We start from the raw sequence: 16,487 nt of genomic DNA, 5'->3' as shown, positions 1-16,487 counted from the left end.
TGAAGGCTTTGAAAAATAAGGAATTTAGTGTAATTGAACTGACAAAATCTGTCGGTTTTTCAAATTTTGTCGCCTTTCCTAACTTTTTTTTCAAATTCCCCCATTTTTTCCTGACCTTGTGGCAGCCCTAAATATGTATATTAACCTAAAAGCATATTTACAAATATAAATAAGATGTTAAAATATATAAAATAAGCTGCCTAAAGTAAAAACGGAATTTAAACATTACGTGTTAAAGATGAAAACAATTTAATAAGATTTCGTAAAGCTGTTCATGTTCTATGTGCAGAAAAACATTGTTAGTCGAATAAAGTATTTTCATACAAAATAGTTGTTTAAATTTAAACAGGATTTCTTGTCTGGATATTTAGAATTTAAGGACTAATCACGTTATCTTTGGTATTAACTTGTGAAAACTTTTGATTGATATTTTTTAACTTAAAGATGAATTAGATAAAAACTTCATTAATTATAACTTAAAGCACCTCTAAATAAATAAGCTTGTTATACACAGTTAAAATCTATTGTTAAAATTAGAGCTTTGATGTCCTTTTTAGTTACATTAAAAAACGTTTGATATTTAAAACAACCATAGTAATCTAATTATTGGCTTTTAGTTCGTCTCAGTTCTTGTTCTATTTCAGTTTATCCTAATATAATTTAACAGCTCATCATTTTTCAAAACTTTAAATATCGATTACTATAAAAAAGTGTATTTAGCTAAATTAAGGAATACATATGTAGTATTTGAGAATAAATCAATAACACTATTTTAAGTTTGAAAGAGCAAAGTGTTTTCAACAAACAAAATTAAAACATTATTTTGTGAAAAAGTTCATTTAACATACTAAGAACCGTTTTTAAAGTATTTATTTTGTTAAGTTTATTATTCTACTTTATATATTCAAGAATTGTTGTCTTCGGCTGTATGCCTTTTTAAGCAAAAAAATCTGGTACAAAGTTTTATACATCAAATTATGTTTAAAACCATTAAAATTATGTAATCAAAAAATTGCGGGAAAAAAAGATAAGCAACTTCCAATATTTAAAAATAAAACTGTTTTTATTCATATTTTTATATACAACCTTTTTTTCTTTTATATTATACATAAATTTAAGGATTCTTTTGATAACTAAGTTAATAATTTTATGTCTTGCTTTTTTAATTTTAAATATGTAATGTTTTTAGAACAAGAAAACTTTAAGCACTTTAGTAAAAAATAATTTTTTATACATGTGTACATGAGATGTTTTTATGGTCAATTTCCATAACATAACTTTGAATGACTCTTGATTGCCACAACTTAATATTTATGACTAACTTACCTTCTTTGTCAGTTTACCGCCTATAGCAGACTTAAATTAAAAGAGAAACATGAAGGTTAATAATTTTCGTTAATTTTAATAAGAAAATTGCACTCTTGTTAATTTTATTGAGGAATCTGCTGCTTGTTTATCATAGTTTTTGTACGTATTTTTTATTTATTTGTATTACAGTAACCTCTCGCATCTTACGCACTCGTGACGTTACGCACTCTCGTTTAGTTACGCATTTTAGAATTCTGAGAGATTCAAAAAATAAAAATTTTAATTGAAAAAATGGGATGATTTTTAATGAAATTTATATTTTTGTATTTTTTGTTTGTGCTTTCCATAAGGAGCCTATTGTACTCAATGGCTTAGGTGTCTTAACACTCCTACTTTTATACCTTTAAATAAATAAAAGTTTTCAAATCCTAAAATTCTTATGGCTTGAAATTTCATTCCAACTCAAAAAAATCATTTAATATATTTTTTCAACAATGCAAGACAAGCATATCCTTACGTGGGCAAAGGTCAAATTAAAAAAAAGTTGTAGTGACATAAACAATTTTTAACAAACATTTTTCTTATATTTTATATATTTTTGTTCAAAAGAAGAAATCCATTACAGCACCAAATGCATATTTTTGTAAAAGGCTATAGAAACAAATTTTAATATAGACACCACACCATTTCTTAATTGTAAACAGATGCTTAATAATAAATTGAACTTGCTAAGTAGAATAAAATAAAAATTTCAAGTATCAAATAAATCACATATAAATAAAGATAAAATCTACTCATTATTAAAATTAGTAAAATTTTTCTACAAGTATTATTATTTTATACAAATTTAATTCCTTTTTTCATATGTTTAGTTTAATCTTTTGTTTTCATATTTATAAAATAAGTAAACAACTTTTTAAAAGTGGGAAAGTCCCCAGTTTGCTTTAAAGTAGAAGCAATATCAAAAAACGTCCATTATAGTAAATATATTTGGAACCTCTCGTATCTTTACGATCTCTTATATATTTACGCATTTTTTCTGTGGACATAATGTGCGTAAATAAGCGAGAGGTTACTGTATATAGGTAAAAATTATAATATAAACATATTTTTGAAATTATTATTTAACTACTGCTTGATTTCTTAGCTAAAAGTAAAAATGTATTTTTTTAACACAAAGTTTTTTAGCTCATCAGTGTGTACTTAAGAAGTGCGTACTCTGACGGAAAATAATTGCAACTAAGCCAAGTAAAAAGAACATATATTTAAATATTAATATTTGCCATATTAATTTTATACTAAATATTTTAAATATAAATATCAATATTAATATATAAAATTTGCCAAAAGTCAAAAATAGTATGTCTTTTAATGGGTTTGTTACATTAAAAAAAATTAAAAACGAAAGTTTAAACACAGTTTTAAATTTTATAACAAATTTACCTAAACACGTTAATTAAGATAAATATTATTGTTAAGTTATTTGGTCTATGATATAGAGTAGAAATTTTGTTTAAACTTTTATTCGAACATAGAAAAAACTATCAGTTAGCTTTTGTGGTTACATTTAGGTTGGTACTACATATTGTAACTAAAAAAAAAACATTTCAAAGGATAATGATTTGAATTTGAGAAAGTAAAATAATTTTGTTTTTATGTTCTTAATTACAACAATAGATGCTTCAACAGTAAAAATAGTTATAAAATAAAGTTAATACTCAATACAGGAATCTTTAAGTGGAAAGATAAATAAAGTTGTAAAACATTTAAAAACTTCATGCTAATTAAAAATAGTCTTTTTAGTATAAAACATGAATTAGGACGTAAAATACGAACTAATACTTAATAAAATAGTTGTATTAGTAAACAAATCGTTCTAAGTTTAATTATTTGTAATGTGTAAAATATTTTAGCAGAAATAAATTATAAAATATTTAATAGTCAAAAACACAATATCTCAAGTATAAAAGCGAACTTACATAAGATAGGCTAACAAATGATTTGGTTAAAACATAGCTTTAGTTAAAATAACAATAGCTATTACTTTGATGGCATTAAAAATAGAAAAGGCTTGTAAAAAGTGTAAAATTACCACAAAACTATTGTTACTGTATAACGAGTATAGTGTAAATGTAGGATTTAAAAAAAGTTATTTTGTTGTCACAGGTTTAACAAACTTATAACAAGGATCTTTACAGTCATCTACTGGAACTTTGACAAAGTATTGAGGTTGATACGTTAGATCTTGAGAGTTTCGCTCTTTTTCCTCGATGTTAAGCTTCAGTTCGCTTGCTCTTTCAAACTTACATTCTTCTAAACTTGACGTCAGCTCTCGCCAAAACTTTCTGCACAAAATTGTTAATTGTTTTAGTTTTGTAGCAAAAAAATTACTTAAAAAAACTATTAGGAGACTTTAAACTTGTTACACCAGAAATAAATGAATATCTATAAAAAAACATCCAATGTTAGAGTGTTTTTAAACTTGTCATAATTAAATCATACACTAGATTTTAATAGTGTCATTAACTTTATGCTTTATAAAAATACTTTGTAATTTTGAAAATCAATAAAGTTTTAAAATTTGAAAACTCATTATCAATTGTACAAAATTGAATAGCTTCTATGAGAAAAATAAATCGCATAGTTAAGTCACTAAAGATAAAGTTTGCAACTTTTAATAAAACAGCTCCATTATAAAAGCTATGCATTAGGAAAAGCTTTTTAACATAAAATAATGTTAAACAGTATTGGGTAACTTAAAATGATTTTTTATACTTTTCGAAAGAAAAAAACAATATACATAAAAATGAATGATGGCATAAGTTTGTACATGTATTATTAAAGTTTTAGATAGCTTTTAAACAAAAAAAAATATTCTGAAAATAATAAACATTTAAAAAAAAATAAACGTGAAGATTAAGCATATATCTTCAACAACGGACAAAGTTTTTAACTAACTTTAATGTTTTTAAAAACATTTTTATCAATCAACAAAATAACCTAGATTCTCTGTTTTGTTGCTTTTCAAGCGGTCTGACAAATTTGTTGCCGATTTCAATTTGGTTAATGTTTATACTTTTACCTGAAACACTTTCTTTTTCGTCAGTCTGTTCATTATTTAGGTATGTTATATCTTAGAAATATACTAAAAAGTTTTGACAACAATATATTATTATACTGTACCATTTCTATCATGTACGATAAATAAAATTTAGTTTTAAATCTTCACTGCTTGAATATTCAATTAATTTATATGATGATTTTGCAGTTATAGCTATTATAAAATTGTGCAAAAAATAAAAGTTATTTAGTCAAAAGAATTTGACTTTGTGATGGTGTAAAAACTAAAAAAAAATCTAAATTACAACATATAAATGTTTTTATTTTTGTAAATATACCCTTGTTTTACATAATCAGTTTAACAATATTTAAAATAAAGGTACAAGAGGTATTGGGGTCAAAGTCTGTTAAACGTTTTAGCTCTTTTATGTCGAAACTATTAAATTAGGAATTAAATACCACAACTAAAACTAAATATTTTAATATTTGTAATACATATCTTATTATTTTTTTAATTGTGTGAAAAATACTACATTATATAAAAGCTTGCAATAATTTTATATAATAAATTTTTTTACAGTAATAACACTGTTCTTACTTTTAGCTATATACTTATAAATAAAAGGCAAAGATTAAAAAAAAAACAATGTAAATTAAAAAAAAAACTTTTAAATATTCTAAGTCTATCTCTTCATTCCATTTTCCTGTAACTTTTGTAAATATTTCTCCGTTTTTCTTTACTTCAGCTGTGATTCTGTTTAAGATTAAACTAAAAATATTTATTAATTTAAAAAGATTTAAAAAAAGAGTAACTTTGAACTAACTTCAGCGTTTAATAAAATCAATTACTTAAAAAAAATTATTCCCCTCAACATTTTATACAAAATACCTTTAATGATTAAGAGAAAGTTTGCTTTAAAACGCAACTATAAGTTTTAGAAACAAAATGTTAGAGACTAAATATTTAAGTATTTATATATTTTTGTTTTATTTATTTATTAATTTTTAGACTCTAAACCAGCTTAAAAACTTATTTTTTTATTCTTTAGACAACAAAACTAAGAGTTAAAGATTAAAAAAAACTTATGAAAAAATGTTTTACACTTAAAAAAATAATAAAATAAATTTTATTTCTTAAATTAACGATTTTTAACCGCTCTTATCTTTTAGAGCTATACTTTTAATAATAGTTTTACTTTAATCAGTTTTTAATTAAAATAAACTTTATTAGTAGTAAAATAACCAATTAAAGCAATTGAAAAGTATTGATAATTTGCTATTGACAGATGATAAGTAGGACTTTAAATTCTAAAGATCCAGATACGTAAGGCATATATCAGAAAACCATGCAGCTATTTTCGTACTTAAATGATTATAATAAAAAGCAGTTTCTTTATGTCCTTAAAAATGAAAAAGGAAAAACTTTTAGTCTAATAAAGTAATACGTACTAAAATAGGGTGTGTACATTAATTCAAATGCTGAGTTGCTGTAAACTATCTATTTAATAAAAGTGAATACTTATTTAACCACTATAATTTTATAATTAGATCTTCTGGTACATTTTTACTTTAATTTATTTATTTGTATACAATCCCTTAAAAATATTTTATTTTTTTCTATTTTGGACCATTAATTGTCAAATATCTACTAAAACAGTTGTATTCAGTACTTAATCATAATTACTATAAATAAAATACGACAAAACTAATACCTTAAACAACAAGAAAAATATTTTAATTTTAAAAAGTCAAACACAGATGTAAATAATTACTCCTTATAGTCGAAATATTTCGTTAAATATTTTTAGTAATCTTATACATTACACAAAACTGATCCATTCAAAGTAAAAGACTCCTAGTAAAATAGAAACAAATTTAAAACCTACTATAAACTTAATACAAGAAGTACTAATTAAAGATTTATATTACTTTTATAATTACAGTTTTATGAAAAAAAAATAAGTTTGATGGTATCTGACTTTTCCTAATGCAACAAGTAATACATAAATATTTTGATTTTATTTGTAAATTTATATAACATAACTTATAAAAAACTGTTGTAGAAGTTTTTAGTTTGTCAATTATTGTTATCATTACTTTAAACAATAATAATAAACCTTATTAATAAAATATTTTTAAACAAAAAAAAAGATCACAATTTTTAGTATTTTATCATAACCTAATAAAAACAAATTTTAAATTTAGTAATTAATAAATAATAAAAACTTGTTGAATAATTTACTAAGTGTCTTTTTTGGCTACAGACCTGATATAGCGGAATTTATTGTTTACAGGTACACGCACAGTGTCCACAGCAAAAGTGCGTAACTAAACAAGAGGTAGAAAATATACTCATTAAATTGGAATTCTTTTTAATAATAAATCTGATTAAATAAATTATGGTGACTTTCCCACTTTTTTTGTTTACAAAAATAGTCTTTATTTAAGTTGTACATATAAGTAAAATGCTTTTTAATAGAAATTGTTTGTCTACAAAAAGTAATTTTTTCTACTTTGTTCCTTGCCCATCTAAGATTAAAATTGTCTTGTACGATATTAGAGAAAGATCTTTTTTTAGCTTATTATTTAATAATATTAGAGAAATATCGTTCTCTAATAACATGCAAGAAAAGTTTAATCGTAGAAAGGCAAGAAACAAATTAGCTAAAAATTAGATTATTATTGAATTGAAATGAAGCTTATGCCATAAATATTGAGAGGAAATGAATATGTTCCTTGCTTGATTTAAAATTATAAAGATGGGGCTAAGACACCTAAAATATAAAAATCAAAGCCATAGAGTTCAATAGGTTCCTTATGAAATGCACAGACTAAAAATGGAAAAATATCAATTTATTCAAAATCATATATATCTCCTTGTATATTTTAAAAATTTAAAATTTAAAATATATAAAAAAAGTAAACATGTTGTTAAGTCGATACCTACAGTAAATTTAAAGCATTATTTTTTTTTTTGAAATTTTTGAGAAATTTAAAATGAATAACTAAACAAGAGTGTGTAGATTCGCAAGAGGTGACTGTAGTGAAAACTAAGAATAAACTACTTGGTCTATAGTAGATAGCAAGTGTAGCCTTATTAATTTGCTGATATTAACCATTTCTATTTCTTTGTGCAATACTTAAAATTTATGAAATAATAATAGGAAAATAATGAACAATATATGAAAACCTGTTAAGTTCTCCACCAATGTTAGGCTTAGTTAGAAAGTTAATAGTTGCTGAAAATTGTGTTTTCTCACACTCAATTGTACATTTTCCAGTGATTTCACAATAAGGAGTAGTTAAAAGTTGTTTGCAATATACCGATGGATAATTAATAGTGTAAACTTCATCATACTTTGATAGCTTTAACTTTCCTGTAAAAAGTTGATAATATTGATACAACTCTGAAAACATCTTTATCAAGTATTAAAATTTATAGAAAAAAAAAGTGCGTTTAACAATTTTTTACACTACTTTAAGATTATTAAAAAAAAGGTTATTGCACACATTCTGAAAAAATCTTTAAAATATTGTGTTTATGAATTCTGTCATAAAATAACTGTTTATAACTACTTAGACCAGTGGTCGTCAAGGTGTACACTGGTGCACACGAAATTTATTTAGGGGTACACAAAACTCCTTTAGGGGTGAACAACATTTTAGACTACAAAAAAAACATTTTTTATTATAATGTTATCTAGTTTAAGCGACATAAAAATATTAAATAAAACATTTTAAGAGTACTGTACTGGAAATTTTGTAGTGATTGCGGAGATGCGTTCAATTAATAAGTGTGCAACACAAAGCCATATAAACAAAATATCATTGTGCAAACAAGGTTAACCAAATAGAAAGGTTCATTAAAAACAGGATCAAATGATAAGTTCTAGTTTTAGTTGTTAAAAGGTCTGCATGTAAATATAAACTGAGTTATTACTTTAAAGGAGAAATGCATTAGTAAAAGTGTTTACGTAGTGACACCACTAGCGGCACTTATCAAAATTGGATGTTGGGGTGCACCGATTTTATTTTTTGCATTTTGGTGTACACAGATTTTGATTAGCTTGACGACCACTGACTTAGAATATATAATAGTTTATACAAGGTTAGTAAATAAGTTATAAAATTAATCTGTATTTGAATTAAACATATTTTCGAAGTGATAAAAAAAAGCCTTAGACTGTTTTAGTTATTAATTAATTTTAACAAGCTTAAAACTTTAAAAAACTCTTGTTTAACTAAACAAAATAAAGTTAACTAGAATAACCAACAAACGTTAAAAAAAATTATTTTAGCAGCAAGATCGCGTTTTATATTATTCAAATTTATAATAATTTTATAAGTCACATTCAAATACTTTTTGATACTTATGTAGTCTTTACAGTGCTGTTGAAATTTAAACTACTGATCTTTATTAATAGCACAGACTAATAAAGATAAAAGTATATAGTGTTGAATAAATATAACATTAATTAAAAAAAAATCATACATCTCGTCATTTTATTGGCGGTTTAAATACAAAACTTATTTTATTTAAAAAAGAGACTAATACTTCAATGCAAACATAGCTAGAAGCCGAAAAAGAAGTAAAATAATAAGATATATAAACAAAATATTTATGGGTTCGATTATGACTTAGTAAAAAATGTAAGGAGTGAAAAATTTAAGCATTCAGAAACTCTAAGAAAATGTATCGTGATAAATAGTTTAACCTAGTTTATAGTTTACAACTAGACGTGTTTAAAGTAATTTTTTAAATGCAGTGGTATTCAAGATGAAATTTATTGGATTTGGTTATGTATTACTTAATTTTTGTCATTTAAAATGTATTTCTATATCAGGGTTTCCCAAACTTTTTTTTTTTCAAATTTCCCCCTCCAACAAGACTACCATTTAAATACCATTAAAATTTTTGCTCTTCATCTGCAACTCAAGAATATCTAGTGTAAGTCTGATAGGTACACCTAAGACCTTTTTTTTTTCTTTTCATCTGCAGCTCAAGATTGTCTAGTGTAAGTTTCAAATTTTAAAATCTCCCAAAATATTTAAATCGCCCCTCCCCCCCCCCCCACCCTTTGGCCCCTTTACTAATTATTGACCCCAACTTACTAAATTCGCCCCTAGGTGGGCGGTACCGCCCACTTTGGGAAATGTTCTAAATAGACAGTTTATGTAAAAACACCGAACCTTGGCCAACATTGGTCAGTCCAACACTCATATTCATGAATCTACATTTAGAGGTGAGTGCAGTTGTTAGTTGCAACTGAAGATCATCACATGTAAGTTTCATTGCTGTTGTAGGTGGTTGATGTGATATCTAAAAAATAGTTTTTAATATTGTCACATTCGTTAAAATTATTAAACTTAAATAAATACTTTCCATTACTAACACCTTAAAGCTTAATTAAGTTAGTAAAAAAAGGTAGTTAGGAAGTGAACTTTTATACATTGTAAAAAGAAAATTGAGTAATGATAAAATAGGGCTTGATTGCTTCAAGAAAGCTTAAACCTTTAAAGTTTGTAAATAATGTAGTACTAGTATTCAAACTCTATGTTTGCTCTAAACAGGGTTGCCACAGATCAAGCTGAGAAACTTTCCTGACTTTTTATTAGAAATTTCCCGACTTTTCTAAGCAAATTCTTAAATTAAACTTAAAATACATAATCAAACACTTTAAACTATATAAAGCTTTCAATTTTATATTTCCTCTCATCATTTAGTATAAAATTTTTAACAAATAAATCTACTTTTATTTATTTTAAAAACTTCAGTTATTCTACAAAAATTCAAAAATAAGGCAATAAATCATGGCGTATACCTCTCTTATAACTTATTTTTCAAATTTAAACAACTTTGACAAAATTATAAAGAGGCAAAGTAAACACATAAACTTGTCACACAAAATACTAAACTTAATGCTTAATTTAAAGAACTTAATTATATATTAAAAAAAAATATTTTCGATTCTAAAGTTCTGCAACATAAACTTTTGTGTATATATCACAGTTTCACTATGGAAGTGTCCTTGCCACAGATCATCAATACTAAAAAGCATATAAAAATTGCTTGTTTAAGTAAGGTATCTGTTCAATACATTAATAGAAAAACTTTGCAGTTTTATAAAATATATTTTACTGATTTTTACCAGCATTGGAAAATAAGTAATTTTATAAATTTCTAGAAAAATTTTGCAAATTTAGTCTTACTTTAGAGGGTTTTTAATTGATATTTTACCATTTGAAGGCTTTGGAAAACAAGAAATTTTGTAAATTTTAACAGACAAATCTGACGTTTTTTCAAATTTTGTCAAATTTCCTGACTTTTGTCATTATTTTTAGTTTTTCTTGACTTTTCCTGACCTTGTGGCAACCCTGTTTAAATGTTAAAAAATTGTAAAGGAACAAGTATTTTATGAAAAACATTTTAGCAAAGTAACCATTACTTAAAAAATATTTATTATCCTTAATCTGCTGATTAGAATTCATTACTTAAAAAAAAAATAAGCCTAATATTAAAAAAAACACAATGGTTCACTTGCAGCCGAAATCGACCATACGTAACGTGCTCATAGAAAGGATTTGGTATAACAAAGGTACAGGAAAAACGACAATAACACACAGTAGTTATGACAAAAAAATTAATAAAATAGTCGTAAATTTAACTTATAAAATAATGCATACTACAGGGAACTCTATAAAAAATAAGCACTTTAAGACGTACGCACTTAGTTTAAAAAATAGTGAGATCTATAAATTTATGAAAACATTCATGATATTTTCGAAAACGAATGAAGTTAAACGATAAAGAAATGATTTTAATATGATTAATGCAAATATAACACCAATATTAAAAAAATAAATAGTAACTCTTAAACAAAACTTTTATTTACTAAAATTAAGAAAATATTATTTTTAAACATTTAAATCGGTAAAATTTCTGTCAAAACTGGAGGATAAGTACAAACTTTAAATGGGTCTAGGTGTGTATTTTATCGATGTCCGTGCTGTAATAAAAAATAAACTAACTAGCAAATTCAATTAATTTAAAATGTAATTCCTTTGTCGTAGTCTTGAGAGACAAACGTTGAATTTTCCAACGACTAACTCACATATTACAGCAAATTATTTTTGATGCGCTCGTCATCCTAAGAACATGTCAAAGCCAGCGAACTCTGCATTTGCTAAGGGTCTTGTAAAAACTGTCTCAGCACTTCTACCTTTTTTTTTGCTTTGAGAATAAGACGGAGGCATTATTGGCAGAAAGAAGCGTTAACTTTTTATTCTTGTACACTTGACAGAGTCCAAGGCTCGTTACCGTAGTACTGCTTACACAAGCACTATACATAGTCAATTTTGTGCTAATAATTAGTTTCAGGTTATTCCAAATTCGTGCAGTCAGTCTAGCAAAAGTTCCTGAATCTTTACCAATTCGAAAATTAACTTAATGTCCATTTTTTTGTTATCAAAATTCTTGAGCAATGGTATCCAAAGCTTTTCACATTTTCAATTTACTAGTCATTAGTCTTGATTGTTGTTAACACATTTGTTCCGTTGTTTAAGTCTTATGGTTTTTTTAAGGCTGATAGTAGGGTCAAAATTTAAGCAAACATAGGAAAACTCAGAAAATAGCGTTTACAGAACTAATTCAGAGTGAGCTACAAGTGCATCATTATCTGCAAAGAATATATCTTGTACTGTAAACTTTTTTACCTTTCCCTTTGCTTTTAAACGTTAGGGGCTGAATAGGCGTCCATAATCTTTTATGAAGTTTAATGCTCATATAATGAATAAAAAAGCATGTTTTAAGAACATAGAAAAAAATCTAAAAGGAGTTGGTGAAAAAATACAATCTTGCTTTACTCCACTTTTAATCATGAAATAATCAGAAATATTACAATGACATTGAACAATTGCATTCGTGCGTGGAAAGAACTCACAACCTTAAAGAAGCTTTAAAAATAATGCAACAGTTATTAACTATATACTAGATCGATAGCTTTAGTAAGGCCGATGAAAGCAACATATAAAGAATTAAGTTCTTTGCATTTCGACCGCTTCTGTAACAAAGAGAAAATTATTTTAGTGATAGAGCGTTGAGACTTGCATCCATATTTTAACTCAGGATAAACTCTACCGAGAAATTTTGTAAGCTAGGAATGATTACTAGTGCAAAACTTTTGCCAGCAATAGCGAGCAAAAAAACTCCTTAGTAGCTATTGCAATCTGACGTTGTTCCCTTATTCTTATATAAGATGGCAATTTTAGCGTCATGCATGTTTTGTGTTGTACTTTTCCTTCTCTTCAACTTTTGAAGAAAATGTCAAGCAAAATTTTTCTTGAAACCTTTAATTTGTTTTTTCTGAAGGACATTTGTATACACTTTCTTAGGCTCTAACACCAAAATATAGAGGCATAGGTAAGTGGGGATGCTGAGATAGAAAGCATCAAGGATGAAAAATTTCTTAACCCATGTTACGCGTAGCAACAGTATTTATATTACTAAAAGTACACTATTGGTTTGATTGTTAAAAAACAATTAGAGGCCCCTTCTTCATAAAAGGGGAAACATTATTCAATAAAAACCTAAAAATCATATATAAAGAAATACACTTAATAAAGTGTCAACACTAAAGTTTTTTGACAGAAGTTTGTTTTAAGTTAAAAAACATGAGCTCATTTAAAATTATAAGTTCATAAACAAAATTTGCGTAAACCTTATACAATTAACTGAATCTAATAAAAAATTATTATAATTTTAAATACTTTTGTATTCTATGTAAGCATTAATGATAATGACACTATATACATAACGTTATTCGTTTAAATATTTTTGAAAATATTTAACTTGATAAATTTAATCAATGTATTATTAATTTCTTAGAAAACTAGGATAATAAACGAGATATTTAAAACTTTTTTTTCTCACTATCAACTAATTTTATTCTGCATACATCAACGAATCATAACGTTGTTCTTAAAATTTTAAGAAAGTTAAAACTGTGTAAAATACAAAACTTTAAAAAATAATAGTTTACTTGTTCAGCAACAAACTGAAATCTTGAGTTTTTCTTATTGTTGTCTTTATAAAAACTGCATTGAAAAGTTTCGCCTAAAACTGGGTTATATGGTTTTTGTGCATCGTTTCCTGTAAAATAAAAACATACCACATAGAGAACAACTTTAAATTTAAACATGCATAAAATATTGTAAAGGTATTATTGTTATTAAATAACTAATGTTTAATTTTGATTTAAATATGACTTTTTAATCATTTATTACTTCATAAAATTTTTTCGTTTTATCATTTCTGTTCATTAAAGATATCACCCTCTTTTTGGTGATGACAGTAAGTTGAGGGCAATAACTAGAAAGCAAGCAAAAAAAGAAGCAATTTAGAAAGTTAGATAGTCTTAGAACTTTTAATTTTAAGCTTGCTATTCAGTGTTTGACCCTGAGGTAAGATTAAGACAAAAAATCATTTTGATCAAGTAAAAAAAAGAAAAAAGGCCAAGGACCGGATTTCCAAAAGTGGACTATATTGTTCCTATGAAAACGAGTTTGGAAAACCTTATTGTAAATTTTATACTTTACTAACCTTAAATGTAACTAAAGATTTCCTAATCTATTTTAAATTCTATTACAGTTTGTAAACATTTAAAGTTTATTTTTACTTAGTAAAAAAAGAAAAAACTTATTAAAAAAATTAAATATGCTATCTTGTAGCAAACTATGTTCTTATACTTATTTAATGTTCTTAAAAAAAAATTACAACTATTTATCACTTAATGTAGAGTTTCAAGCAATTTAAAATATTGGTACCCATGAGTATATGGTAGGTTTTTAATAAAAAATAACAGACTTTTAATACAAACAAATTTAACCAAAAAATTATAATTTTTTTTTTTAAAGTAAGTTAAATAAGTTTATAAAAAGTAAGTTAAAAAATGAATAAAGTCAAACCTTTTCTAGCACAGTAAAAAGATGATAAGTAATATATTACCAAAGAGTTCATTCGTTGTAAGGGAGTTTTAGCTGTACAAACATCAATTAAAAGCTGAGTTGGTGAATAAAAGTCTGCGTACATTTCCAATAGACTTCTCTTTTCAAGAATAAAAGCAGGCATAGTTACCTATCGAGATATTTTTATTCAAACTTATTAAAGAATATTAACATATTTTAAACATATCAATATAATCGCTCCCCATCAGGCATAACCTTGATAGTTATCAAAAGCATGAATAAAGTTAAAAAAATGTTTACCTCAAAAAGAACTCACCTACTTTATTTAAGAACTAAAATTTAACGGTAGTAAAGTAACATTATATATATTAAATTTGCGACATTTTATTAGAACTTTTATATAACTGCAGTTTATTTTGTTTGATTATCTGAGTTTGAAAACATTCTATGGAATCAAAGATTTAAGTCATGCTATCAAGCTGTTTACAGATTAGGTTTTTATAGTTTACGGTTTCTTTCAACTTAATGTAGAATAAATAAATGGTTGGTGATTTATATTATTATTGTTTGTTGTCCAACGCTGGACCAAATCATCAAAACCTGAGCCACCCAAATACAAGTCATACGAAAAAAAACAGTAATATATAACTTGACCAAATTTTATATAACATAGATTATTTTTGGGTGCACGACTATTAAATTCCGAAAATTAAAGTTCTAATAAATCTTATTTATTTTAAATTATCTCTTTTAATAATATCGTTTTTCAAACTTTTTTTACTACCATAATCTTTTAAATTAGACCTATATGAATTTTTTATCAAACTCGAATACTTTTTAGTTACGTTAAAAGAAGTTTCAAAACTTACTAAAATATGGTTATTTTAAGTAATTATAAATTTATCTTTTAATAATTATATTTAATTAATTTTATTTAACATTATAATCTTATAAACAAGTCCTACATGCGCAATTTTTCTAAATTTAATTATAAGAACTTATACAGTCAGAATTTGAATTGTCGTAATTTAAACAGTCATTTAAACATAAATTTTGCATTTAAATATAAAAGTAACGGGTAGGTATCTAAACGACAACTTTGAGTAAAAAATTATAAGACTTTTAAACAGAGAGATACTTATAAGATGTACAACTAAAAACATATTAAACCAGTGTTAGTAACTTCTATGTTAACTTTTAAAATATAAAAATAGTAATATTTTTAACAACGCTTAGAAACTTTAAGTTGACAGCTGTAACAGGATATCAAACTGCATTTGATAACTGTTTAAATTAAGGTTTCGAAAAAGTTTTGATTAAAATTTCTTGTTCGTCTAAGCGTTTATAAGAAAGCTCGCAAGGCTATGTGTTATAATGATGCAAGTTTCGATAAGGAGAAAATAAAGAGCGGTCACAAGTTAACATTCCTATATTACAGCCATATATAATAACTCTCAACAGTTGGATAAGGATGAATTCTAGCCACAACCTGCTGCAGCAAACATGTTATTCCAAATTAGACAACTATATTGTTTTCTAGTATTAAATTAAGTATTTTTTTAGTAATTTTACTTTCTATAAGTATTTTTTATCTACATTATAAGTAGTTAAACTTATTTTGTTGTCCTTAAAGTATATTCCTGTTAGATTAAATGTTGTGTAAAAGTTTTGACCACATTTAAAGTATTTTATAAAGTATTAATTTCTTTATATATTTGTTAGTGTTTGCAATTGTTCTTTAATACAATATGTTCATTCATTGTCATGCCTAGTTTTATATAGAGTAGCCATAAGTATTGTTTAATATTAGTATAGTTTAGGTTTATTTTAATCATAGTTTTTAGTGTAGTTGTACACTACACTAGAACCCTACATAGCGACTAATTTTAACAAAATAAAAACAAAATCAATATCATATGATCATAGTAGGTAAATCTAAATCAAAGTTACTTGCTATTTATTGAAGTTAAACAAACAGTAAAAACTGATTAATTGTTTTAAAACAATTTATACTCTTACAACAAATAAGATTAAGTAATTTTCAATTGTATACTACATAACATTCATTATATACTTTTTTATTTTATAATTGAAAAGTATGATTACAAGCTAATAGTTTGTTTATTGTTTAAAGTTTTCTCTAGAAAAGCTTTAAA

General features: G+C 25.0%; 1 protein-coding gene across 1 annotated transcript in view; it reads right to left on the bottom strand.

Moving 5' to 3' along the window:
• Positions 1 to 2,821: 2,821 nt before the first annotated feature.
• Positions 2,822 to 16,487, bottom strand: part of LOC145831286 (oxysterol-binding protein-related protein 11-like) — a 30,711-nt gene continuing 17,045 nt past the window's right edge. Inside the window, exons 13-19 of the mRNA XM_082938477.1 lie at positions 14,332 to 14,500; positions 13,407 to 13,516; positions 9,559 to 9,688; positions 7,559 to 7,745; positions 5,035 to 5,122; positions 4,309 to 4,415; positions 2,822 to 3,653 (exon numbers count right to left, since the gene is read on the bottom strand). Coding sequence (XP_082794603.1) covers positions 3,458 to 3,653; positions 4,309 to 4,415; positions 5,035 to 5,122; positions 7,559 to 7,745; positions 9,559 to 9,688; positions 13,407 to 13,516; positions 14,332 to 14,500 — 987 coding nt within the window. The 3' untranslated portion in view covers positions 2,822 to 3,457. The remainder of the gene's footprint in view (positions 3,654 to 4,308; positions 4,416 to 5,034; positions 5,123 to 7,558; positions 7,746 to 9,558; positions 9,689 to 13,406; positions 13,517 to 14,331; positions 14,501 to 16,487) is intronic.

The sequence above is a fragment of the Thalia democratica genome, chromosome 3, assembly GCF_965202585.1.
Source record: "Thalia democratica chromosome 3, ktThaDemo2.hap1.1, whole genome shotgun sequence".
Lineage (NCBI taxonomy): Eukaryota > Metazoa > Chordata > Thaliacea > Salpida > Salpidae > Thalia > Thalia democratica.
The sequence above is the reverse complement of the archived record's forward strand: the minus strand, read 5'-3'. Positions and strand labels throughout refer to the sequence as shown.